The sequence below is a fragment of the Bos indicus x Bos taurus genome, chromosome 10 (genome assembly GCF_003369695.1).
Source record: "Bos indicus x Bos taurus breed Angus x Brahman F1 hybrid chromosome 10, Bos_hybrid_MaternalHap_v2.0, whole genome shotgun sequence".
NCBI lineage: Eukaryota > Metazoa > Chordata > Mammalia > Artiodactyla > Bovidae > Bos > Bos indicus x Bos taurus.
This window is the reverse complement of record NC_040085.1, coordinates 11,826,107-11,838,455: the sequence shown is the minus strand read 5'-3', so window position 1 is coordinate 11,838,455 and position 12,349 is coordinate 11,826,107. Positions and strand designations below refer to the sequence as shown.

Genomic DNA, 12,349 nt, shown 5'->3' with positions numbered 1-12,349 from the left:
GGATTGCCATTCTCTTCTCCAGGGGATTTTCCCAACCCAGGGATCAAACTCAGGTCTCCCACATTGCAGGCAGATTCTTTACCGTCTGAGCCACCAGAAAGCCCATTTCACACACACACACACACATATACACACATATATTTCTATGGAAAATTCTGAGTGGCCTGAGAAGATGAAAGCAGAGTTCTGCAAACAGCACTGACATTCACATGTATTTCCCAGATAAGGCAGCTAGTGCCAAGTTCATGACAGGAGAAACCTAAGTTGAGCCCTGAAGTTAGAGAACTTGTTTATCCAGCAACTGGCCCCATAGTTCCTGGTACATTTTACACTTCACAGAACTGCACTGACTTCTTGATGTGGCCCATTTGCAAAGTTTCTCCTTAAACTGCATGCAGGAAGTTGTTTATCAGTTCCTCTCTCATTTCATATAAGAGTAGCAATGGGATAGAATTAACATCTGCCTAAAGAGAGCTTTAGCTATATTTGAGATTTGTCCAACATCCTCCCTTCATTTTCACTTACTTTGAGCCAGAAACAACTCTGCATGTGGATAAATCCATTGTCAGAAGTCAGTCCCACCCCCAGGGAAATTTACTGGAGAGTCACTGATACCACAACTCATCACAGCCATTTTTTGCTAAAAGCTGCTTTTTAGCCCCAGAGGTTTTTCCCCTCAAAATGCTAAGTGCACTCTGTCTAAACTCAGGATCATGCCTCTTTGTCAGCAAAGCCGTTTAAAAACTCAAAACCTTGTCCCTGCCTTGCACCTGGTGACTCACTGCAGCCTCCTTGATCCAGAAGGAGCCTGTGTGTCAGTTTCCTCTCCAGGGAGGAAGCACCGAACTCAGAGTGCTTAAGAGAAGACGGAGGGAGAGACATCTAGGGCTCCAGGACAAACAGCATAAGATGTCTGGATTGGTTAATTATGTTGCAAATAATAATAATACAAAACCCTAGAAACAGCTGGCAGAAAAGAGCTGTATTTTTATTGCATCTCCACAGACACCAGGAGAGACTGTGGTTTGATTTTCTCCTTCCCATGTGTCACCCATGTAAAGAGACTCTAGTCCTTTTGTTCCCAAGTCTTGACCTTCAATAAGCATATATTTAAAATGGAAAACCAACAAGGACCTACTGTATAGCACAGGGAACTCTCGTACAGGGAACTCTCATCAATATTATGTGGCAGCCTAGATGGGAGGGGAGTTTGGGGAAGAGTGGATACATGTATATGTGTGGCTGAATCCCTTTGCTGTTTACCTAAAACTATCACAAGCTTGTTAATCAACTATGCTGCTAAGTCGCTTCAGTTGTGTCCGACTCTGTGCGACTCCATAGACCGCAGTCCACCAGGCTCCCCCGTCCCTGGGATTCTCCAGGCAAGAACACTGGAGTGGGTTGCCATTTCCTCCTCCAATGCATGAAAGTGAAAAGTGAAAGTGAAGTCACTCAGTCGTGTCCGACTCTTAGCGACCGCATCGACTGCAGCCTACCAGGCTCCTCCGCCCATGGGATTTTCCAGGCAAGAATACTGGAGTGGGGTGCCAAATCAGCTATACTCCAATACAAAATAAAAAGTTAAAAATAAAAGAAATGTATCTGTTTACACGATGTTTGAATACTTATTATTTTTAGCCACAGTTGAGAACGTGTCCAGAGCTGTGGATAAACCATGTTCACCTCCTGGTGTTGCTCCTTCACTGCTGAAGATTTATTTGCAGGTGAAGTCACCGCTCAAGCAAAAGCATCTCATTCCACGAAGAGGTCCTCCAACATCCTTCTTGTTCCTCAGCCCTTACTGGAGCCTGAAAGGACTCTTGTAACTCTGTCACTCCCCCTTTCTAGAAAACTCTCCCCTCTGCTGAATCAGCTGCACTCCTTCAGGAGGCCTTCGCTTCCCTTAACCCAAGCCAGGTTCACTTCCACTATCTGGAGATTTCAAAGGATCTACACAGCATGTAGAGTGGTGCCTGAGCACTGCACTTGTTCTTCAGTTCAGTTCCGTCACTCAGTTGTGTCTGACTCTCTGCGACCCCATGGATTGCAGCACGCCAGGCTTCCCTGTCCATTACCAACTCCTGGAGCTTGCTCAAACTCATGTTCATCAGGTCAGCAATGCCATCCAATCATCTCATCCTCTGTCATCCCCTTCTCCTCCCACTGTCAATTTTTCCCGGCATCAGGGTTTTTTCTAATGAGTCAGCTCTTTGCATCAGGTGGCCAAAGTGTTGGCACTTCAGCTTCATCATCAGTCTTTCCAATGAATATTCAGGACTGATTTCCTTTAGGATAAACTGATTTGATCTCCTTGTAGTCCAAGGGACTTTGAAGTGTCTTCTTCAGCACCACAGTTCAAAAGCATCAATTCTTTGGTGCTCAGCTTTCTTTATGGTCCAATGCTCATATCCATACATGACCACTGGAAAAACCATAGCCTTGACTAGATGGACCTTTGTCAGCAAAGTAATGTCTCTGCTTTTTAATATGTTATCTAGGTTGGTCATAGATTTTCTTCCAAGGAGCAAGCATCTTTTAATTTCATGGCTGCAGTCACCATCTGCAGTGATTTTGGAGCCCCCAAAAAGAAGGTCTGACACTGTTTCCACTGTTTCGCCATCTATTTCCCATGAAGTGATGGACCAGATGCCATGATCTTAGCTTTCTGAATGTTGAGTTTTAAGCCAGCTTTTTCACTCTCCTCTTTCACATTTATCAAGGGGCTCTTTAGTTCCTCTTCCCTTTCTGTCATAAGGGTGGTGTCATGAGCATATATGAGGCTATTGATATTTCTCCCAGCAATCTTGATTCCAGCTTGTGCTTCATCCAACCCAGCATTTTACATGATGTACTCTACACACAAGTTAAATAAGCAGGGTGAAAATATTCAGCCTTGATGTACTCCTTTAACAATTTGGAACCAGTCCGTTGTTCCATGTTCAGTTCTAACTGTTGCTTCTCAGCCTGCATACTGATTTCTCAGGAGGCAGGTGAGGTGGTCTGGAATTCCCATTTCTTTAAGAATTCTCTACAGTTTGTTGTGATCCATGTAGTGAAAGGCTTTAGCATAGTCAGTGAAGCAGAAGTGCATGTTTTTTTCTGGAATTTTCTTGCTTTTTCTATAATCCAAAGGATGTTGGCAATTTGATCTCTGGTTCCTCTGCCTTTTCTAAATACAGCTTGAACATCTGGAAGTTCTTGGTTCACGTACTGTTGAAGCTTGGCTTGAAGAATTTTGAGCATGATTTTGCTAGTATGTGAGATGAGTGCAATTGTGTGGTACTTTGAACACTCTTTGGCATTGCCTTTCTTTGGGATTAGAATGAAAACTGACCTTTTCCAGTCGTGGCCACTGCTGAGTTTTCCAAATTTGCTGGCATATTGAGTGCAGCACTTTCACAGCATCATCTTTCAGGATTTGAAATAGCTCAACTGGAATTCCATCACCTCCACTAGCTTTGTTCGTAGTGATGCTTTCTAAGGCCCACTTGACTTCACATTCCAGGATGTCTGGCTCTAGGTGAGTGATCACACCATCACGGTTATCTGGGTCATGAAGATCTTTTTGTATAGCTCTTCTGTGTATTCTTGCCACCTTCTCTTAATATCTTCTGCTTCTGTTAGTTCCATACTGTTTGTCCTTTACTGTGCCCATCTTTGCATGAGATGTTCCCTTGGTATCTCTAATTTTCTTGAAGAGATCTCTAGTCTTTCCCATTCTATTGTTTCCCTCTATTTCTTTGCAGTGATCATTTAGAAAGGACTTCTTATCTCTCCTTCCTATTCTTTGGAACTCTGCATTCAGAGGGATCTATCTTTCCTTTTCTTCTTTGTCTTTCGCTTCTCTTCTTTTCTCTGCTATTTGTAAGACCTCCTCAGACAACCACTTTGCCTTTTTGCATTTCTTCTTCTTAGGGATGGTTTTGATCACCACCTCCTGTACAAGGCTACAAACCTCTGTCCACAGTTCTTCAGGCACTGTCTACCAGATCTAATCCCTTGAATCTATTTGTCACTTCCACTGTATAATTGTAAGGGATCTGATTTAGGTGATACCTGAATGGTCTAGTGGTTTTCCCTACTTTCTTCAATTTAAGTCTGAATTTGGCAATAAGGAGTTCATGATCTGAGCCATAGTCAGCTCCCAGTCTTGTTTTTGTTAACTGTATAAAGCTTTTCCATCTTCAACTGCAAAGAGTATAATCAATCTGATTTCTGTATTGACCATCTGGTGATGTCCATGTGTAGAGTCATCTCTTGTGTTGTTGGAAGAGGGTGTTTTCTATGACCAGTTCATTCTCTTGGCAAAACTCTGTTAGTGCTTGTTGTTACATATTTATAAGTCTCCCTCTCCCACTGAACTTTGACTTGCTTAGGGTCAGAGCTTCCTCTAATTTCAGTGTCCCTGACCCCCAATCAATGTCAGGGTTGTGCTCATGGACTCTAAGCAAAAATCCACAGTAGGGAGTGACTAGGAGTGTTATACTAGTAGACATCTACGAAGATGCCTGCTCTAAGCTTTTTTTCTTAATTAACTAGCTTTATTTATTTATGATGTCTTTATTTGGCTGCACCATGTGGCATATGGGAACTTAGTTCCCTGACCAGGGATTGAACTTGCACTCCCTGCAGTGGAAGCATGGAGTCTTAACAACTGGACCACCAGGGAAGCTCCCATAAATTTTTTATTCATACTGAAGTGTGTCAGCTTCACTTCCTCATACACATGTAGGCAAGGATAAAGAAAGTCTTCCTTATTTTTAAAGTCTACTTTCAGAGATCATTAAGGTTCTATTTATTACTGATATTGAAGTACTATTTCATTGAGGACATCTTATATGATCGGAACAATCTTAAAGACACACTACCATGTATGGTATGGCTTAATATTAAATATCCACATCTGAGGGCATAAAGGCTACCCGTAGGCTGACTTCTGTCACTTTAAATATGACCCAAGGGTGATTACATTAAACCCACATCACAGCTGAAATGCTGGTCTCTCAGCTTGTTTTATGGTTGGGCAAAGGGAAAGGCTTCCCTGGTGGCTCAGATGGTAAAGAATCTGCCGGTCAATGCAGGAGACCCAGGTTTCACTCCTGGGTCAGGAAGATACCCTGGAGAAGGGAATGGCTCCACACTCCAGGATTCTTGCCTCGAGAATTCCATGGACAGAGGAGCCTGGAGGGGTACAGTTCAAGGGGGTCACAAAGGGTTACACACGACTGAAAGGCTAACACTTTCACTTTCAAAAGGAAAGGACTCTCAACCACAGGTAACTCAAAGGAAAAAGGGGATTCTGAGCAAGTCTGACCATTTCATCCACAATTCCATGACTGAGCACTTAGGAAATGGGAGCTCTTCAGATATGTACTGGAGAAGGCAATGGCACCCCACTCCAGTACTCTTGCCTGGAAAATCCCATGGGTGGAGGAGCCTGGTAGGCTGCAGTCCATGGGGTCGCTAAGACTCGGACATGACTGAGCAACTTCACTTTCACTTTTCACTTTCATGCATTGGAGAAGGAAATGGCAACCCACTCCAGTGTTCTTACCTGGAGAATTCCAGGGACAGGGGAGCCTGGTGGGCTGCCATCCATGGGGTCGCACAGAGTCGGACACGACTGAATCAACTTAGTAGCAGCAGCAGCAGCAGCAGATATGTAGACATCTTACTCCATTATCTTCAGCCACATTCACTTATCCAGGTCCAATCTTTTTTTCTGCTAACAGCGTGTCAGCACATGCCAAGCTTGAACCTGACCTTATCTGAACCTCACCACAACTCTGTGCAGTAGGTACAATTACTGTCCCCAGATTACAGATGGTCCTCAAAGAGTTAAGTAACTTGCCCAAGGAAACTCAACTCCCAGTTTTGGAGCTGGGGTTTATATCCAGCTCAGATTTGCTCCCAAGCTCATTAAGCCTTTAAGGCTTAACCAATTAAGCCAGTTGATTAGAATTGCTTTCTGATTTTTTACCATGTTTAAATGTTTCTCACCCGTCAATCTCATGTAAGAAAGACCAGCAAGACCACGTGATACTTCTGTATTCTGAGATGTTAAAGAATACATTGCCCATTAAGACTGTGATTATTTGGGACTTCCCTGACCGTCTAGTGGCTGACTCCACACTTCCACTGCAAGGGGCACGGGTTTTATCCCTCATTGGGGAACTAAGATGGTGATGCCATGCACAGCACAGCAAGTAAGAAATAAATGAAGAATAAAATTAAGAAAGTTAAGGAAAAAAAGAAAGGAGAAAGACTGTGATTATTTATAGTGGATAAGAGGAGGCAAGAGGGCAAAAACATGAGTTTGCACAAACTCCGGGAGGTAGTAAAGGACAGGGAAGCCTGGTGTCCTGCAGTCCATGGGGTCTCAAAGAGAGGGACACGGCTGAGCGACCGAACAACAACAAAAGGGGAGGCAAGAGGTCACAGAAGGAGAGCCCCTACCACGTGGCAGGCACTGCAGCACCTGAGATCCTGACCCAGCCCTGTATTCTTGTCCATGACTATGCTGTTTCCTTGATCTCAAATGCTCTCTCCTCTGTTTTGGCCATCCCCTTCCCCAGCCCTGTGGCCTCCTGCCCTGTGCTCCTAGAGTTCTTCCCCTCACTAAGTGCTCCAGCACCGAGTGTAATGACTTACAAGTAGCTCATTTAGCACCTTCTCTGCTGTGTTGAAGGAGACATCATGACCAGTGATGAGTCACTGTTCCGAGATTTGGAAGCCTGCAAAAACATTTCCCTTAATTCAGACCACCTGCCATACACATGACCTCCCAGCTCAGAACTGAGCCCTTCACTGTGAAGGAAGTCTCAGAAAGGGGGCATTCCATCAAGAACTGGAGTGGGAGGGACCTCCCTGGGGCGAGGAGGCAGTGGTTAAGACTCTGTGCTTCCACTGCAAGATGTACTGGTTCAATCCCTGGTTGGGGAACAAAGATCCCACATGCCCTGTGGTGCAGCCAAAAACATTTTTTTATTAAAAAATAAATAAAACAACTGGGGTGGGATATACTGGGCACTTAGTTAAAGGGATGAAGTTCTGAAATCAGTGGATATTTCCAATCGGCTCTGGGTTACTCTCCCTTCTTTTTCTTCTCCCAGATAATAACTGGGAGAGAACTCTAAATGTATGCATTATTTTTTAATCTTTGAAAGGACATAAGTGAAAGCCTGCACTCCCTGTTCACAGGGAGTTGTTCATACCACTGCCCTTCACCTCTTTCATTTTTGAGTAGGAAAATTTACATAATTGGGGGACTCATGCAATCACCCCTTTTGGACATTGAGAAGGATACAAATATGTCTACATAAGGTCATTGAGGCTAAGATGCTGGAATTCATGGTCCACATGGAGAATGCACAAATAAGACAGCGCAGCAGGACTGAGACTGCTCTCAGAAAAGCCTGCTTGCAATGTCAGTCTTTGGCTCATGTCTGGGGACTTGGATTTCAGAAGGGATCCCACCACTTCCTAAGAGTTAAGTGTGAGTCACTATGCTCCAACTATATTATACAAGCAATATATTTTATGCTAAGCCCCTGCTTTTCTTCTGGGAGCCTGGCACTTTAGTAAGTAGCAAGCAGAGGGTGCCTCTGAACTAGCCCCCCGTATAAACTTTGGCCGTGGAGTCTGTAATGAGCTTCCCTGGTAGATGATACTTCACACGTGTAAGAACTCACTGCTGAGGGAATGAAGTACATCCTGTGTGACTCCACAGGGACAGGACTCTTGGAAGACTGAGCCTGCTTTCCTTTGGACCTGGCCCCATGCACCTTGCCTTTGGCTGATTTTCCCAGTAGCCTTTCATTGTCATAAATCATAACTGTGCCTTCAACTGTATGCTGAGCCCAGTGGGTCTTCCTACAAATCATTAGACCAAGGCATGGTTCTAGGAGCCACTAACACAGGGAGTCTTAAAGTGTTCATGGGGCATAGCCCAAGTCACAAGAAGCTGTCTTTCTTAAAAAAAGAAGATATGCATTTAGGTTGCCTCAACATCCTTGCGACTGTAAATAGTGCTGCAATGAACACTGGGACAGAGGAACGGATAAAGAAGATGTGTTGCATATATACAATGGAATGTTACTCAGCCATAAAAAAAGAACCAAACTGGGTCATTTGTAGAGACACGGACGGGTCTAAAGTCTGTCACACAGAGTGAAGTAAGTCAGAAAGAGAAGAACAAATAAAGTATATTAAAGCATATATGTGGAATCTAGAAAATGGTACAGATGAACCTGTTTGCAGGGCAGGAATAGAGATGCAGGTGTTGAGCAGGGACATGTGAACATCACAGGGGGAAGTGGATGGGATGAATAGGGAGATGAGAACTGACATATAGACACTACCATGTGTAAAAGACGAAGCTAGTGGGAACCTGCTGTAAAGCACAGGGAGCTCAGCTCGGTGCTCTGTGGTGACATAGATGGGTGGGTTGGGAGGGTGGTAGGGAGGTCCCAGAAGGAGGGGATATACAGATACATATAGCTGATTCACTTTGTTGTACAGCAGAAACACAAGGTTGTAAAGCCACTATACCCCAATATTTTAAAAAGAAGATGTGTATTACTGTGACCTCTAAGGAAAGACATCTCTCAATAAGGATAAGTGGGATGTGGCTTGGGGTGACAGGGTGCAAAGCGTTACAGTGGAAAGAAGGGATTTAAACCTGTACATTCCTTTGTCAACATTTACTTCTTTGTCTAAGAAGATTTGTGAGACACTGCTTTACCTATTTGCAAAATGATGCAGACATCATGAATTCACAAGAATTTTTAAAAAATATTCCTGCAATTCAATCTCCTCAGTAGTGGAATTATCCAGCACCAGAAGAAACCACAGCTTCTACACAAGCAAATACAGCCCTGCTGTTGGCAGCATAGGCCTGGAAAAAAGTGCATGCTTCAAAAACAGAGGTTAAATGAAAGAAATGCTAAGTACATATCAGGTCTGTTTGAGCGTCCTAAAGGTGCGCTAAGTTGCTTTGGTCACGTCCGATTCTTCGTGACCCCATGGACTGCAGCCCGCCAGGCTCCTCTGTTCGTGGGATTCTCCAGGCAAGAATCCTGGAGTGGGTTGCTATGCCCTCCTCCAGGGCATCCTCCCGACCCAGGGATCGAACCAGGTCTCTTACTTCTCCTGCTTTAGCACTAGCACCACCTGGGGAGCTGGTATATGCTAAATGCCTTTTCTCTTTTCCTTCTCTTTATGGATTACTCGGTCCTCAAAATGAAGACACATACTAGTCAATGGGAGAGTGTATTCTACATTAGAAATTAATTCATTTCATTTTAAAAGAATTGCAATGGATATTCAAGAACCGGGACCATGTTTTATGGTGAGCCCAAGTATTTTTTTGTTTTGTTTACAAAGCACTTTCTTGGTATCATCTCTTTTGATTCTCAAAACAACTCTATGAATTAGATAATATGACTTTTCTTCTATCTTCCATGAAGCCTCATTCATTACAAGACAAGCAATGATGCTCAATTAAGACTTACTGGTTGACTGATTAGTAATGGCTTTAGGAAAATTACTGCTTTAAAAAATCAATAATTCCTGAAGTCTGTCAGTGGAAGAACATGCTGAGAAGAAATCCAGGCATTCAGAGGAATTATTAAAATCACAAATTAAGTCATTTCTATGGACTCTGTGGCAGGAAATATATTTTTAATGAGGAAATTGAAGCTAATATATAACAGCTGTCCTGTTAGCCAGTAAGACTATTAAGGCAGATTAAATAATTAATGAGACTATAGCAACTTGGAAATTTAACCTTTAAAGATTCTCTTATTTCTTTCTCTTTTATATCGAGTTGGCCAAAAAGTTCTTTCAGGCTTGTCTGTAAGATGAAAAAACCCAAAATAACTTTTTGGCCAACTCAATATAAAGTCTCTAAACTGATACTGGTTTCCCAGGTGGCTCAGTGGTTAAAAAAAAAAAAAAAAAAAAGATCCTCCTGCCAATGCAGGAGATGTAGGAGACAAAGTTTCAAGCCCTGGGTCAGGAAGGCCCTCTGGAGGAGAAAATGGCAAGCCACTGTAGTGTCCTTCCCTGGAAAATTCCATAGACAGAGGAGCCTGGTGAGTCCACGGGCTCGAAAGAGTTGGACACGACTGAGTGAGCACAGCACACAAACTGATTTTTTTTTTTTAAAGCATATTTGGTCACCTTGTGTAGCTTCCATTTATAATTTGCTTTGCTGTAGAGTCATCAGCTATGGAATCTTCAGCAATTTTTCAGTGTCAGACTTTTTCAGGGAGCCGCCAGGAAACTTACTGGATGACCCCCATGCTGGTCAAACCTCCCCAAACTCCCCCTTCTTCGGCACTACCATTGGTTGCCCTAAATTAGCTAAACTGCACCTGACTCACACGCCAATAAGCAAAGAAAAAATAGTGTTGATATAAAGCCACTGAGAATGTGGCAGTAGCTTGATCAGCAATAGTGATCATCAATAAACGACTCAAGAAGTTATCCATAAGTTACTAAAGTAATAACCTTAGAAAAGTATATGGGAGAACACACGAAAAGGAATGAGAGGAAGGGAGCATTCACACGGTCTAAAAAACCATGCCCCTGCTGTCTTCTACCATCTGTACTGCCGACCAGCAGAAAGATGAGTAGCAGCTGTTTCCAGGGCCCGTCTCAGGCCGTATGTACTCACATTCGTGTTGCACAGCTTGTACTGCCGATAGGCCCCGATGCAGGAGATGGCTGTAGATCTGGTGGGCTGGGAGAAGCTCTGAGCTGCCCTGGGGGCCCCCAGCCCAGGGCTGCTGCTTGCTTCTGGGCTGTGGAAGAGACTGGAGGCTGCAGGGAAGCCTTGGTCATGGGTCAAAGGCAGCTGGTACACAGAGCCCTCTGAGGCTTGCAGTCCAGAACGCGGGCCACTCTCACTCTGGTACAGAGGTCCATGCTGGTGGGGCTGGTGAGCTGAAGGGTGGTAGCCATGGCTAGAGCCAGATGCCCCCTGAGACCTGGAATTCCGGGATGAGGGCCTCTGCCGCCGAAGCCTCTGGGGTGGGTGTGCAGAGTCTGTCTGCAATGGCAAGATGTACGGGGCTTTCCCATAACCATACTTGCCAGGGCCGATGGGACCTCGAGTCCTGCTCCTAAAGAGAAACACACAAGAGAGGATTTTCATGTTACCCAGAACCTCTGGTCCATGGGAGAGGGGACTGGGTAGGAACAGAAGCCTGGAGAGAGCCTGTGGTGGAACAGAGAGGCAGCAGGAGGGCTTTCCAGGGGAAGGGTTAGGCCGAAACAGAGGCTCCACAGAGGCTGGAACGCAGAATCAAAGTGGGAATCACCAGTGGGTGATGTGATCGGTAGAAAATGAGGTTAGAACAGTAAGCTGTGGCTAGTATGTGACTTATGTCAGGGAGTTTGGGTGTTTTGTAGGTTGTAGGGAGCCACTGACAGTTTTTTAATTTTTATTGGACTACAATTGATTCACAATGTTGTATTAGTTTCAGATGTACAGCAAAGTGAGTCAGTTATACATATACATGCTGCTGCTGCTAAGTCGCTTCAGTCGTATCCGACTCTGTGTGACCCCATAGACGGTGGCCCACCAGGCTCCCCCGTCCCTGGGATTCTCCAGGCAAGAACACTGGAGTGGGTTGCCATTTCCTTCTCCAATGCGTGAAAGTGAGAAGTGAAAGTGAAGTCGCTCAGTCGTGTCCGACTCTTCGTGACCCCATGGACTGCAGCCCACCAGGCTCCTCCGCCCATGGAATTTTTCAGGCAAGAGTACTGGAGTGGGTGCCATCGCCTTCTCTGATACATATATATGTATCTTTTAGATTCGTTTCGCATATAGGCCATTACAGAGTATTGAATAGAGTTCCCTGTGCTATACAGTCGGTTCTTATTATTAATAGTTATCTATTTTATATATAGTATTTGAGAAAAATAAAGAGAAAATGGTCATTTCAGCCCTAGTAACATCCTGTTCACTTTTCCCCCCCAATAATAGTTAGTGGGGTTTTTTTCTCACTCAACTGTACTAATATTTCAGACCCTGTTTCCATGCCCATTCAGGTAAGAGGAACTTAACTAAGCAACCAAAGACTAATGCAGTCCTGAGCCTTGACTTTCCCTGGGTCAAACTCAATCCCTGAAGAAACTTGAGGAGTTTGAGCAACTGGCTACTCCATCATTTAAGTCAACTCACAAGGAATAATGGGTAAAGGGCCATCTTCACATTCATATGGATCTTTAGGTTTTGCCAAGATCAGTTGCCCTGTGGGATCTTATGACAATTATGTAAACAGAGGTTCCCCACACACCCCCACCAGGGAGAAAAAAATCCCTGATTTATAGCTTCTGTCCA

At 44.2% G+C, this 12,349-nt stretch overlaps 1 protein-coding gene across 3 annotated transcripts in view; it reads right to left on the bottom strand.

Moving 5' to 3' along the window:
* The window catches only part of THSD4 (thrombospondin type 1 domain containing 4), a 673,523-nt gene that overhangs the window by 530,355 nt on the left and 130,819 nt on the right, over positions 1–12,349 (bottom strand). For all 3 annotated transcript variants that reach the window (XM_027553103.1, XM_027553105.1, XM_027553104.1), the window contains exon 5: positions 10,679–11,126. In XM_027553103.1, coding sequence (XP_027408904.1) covers positions 10,679–11,126 — 448 coding nt within the window. The remainder of the gene's footprint in view (positions 1–10,678; positions 11,127–12,349) is intronic.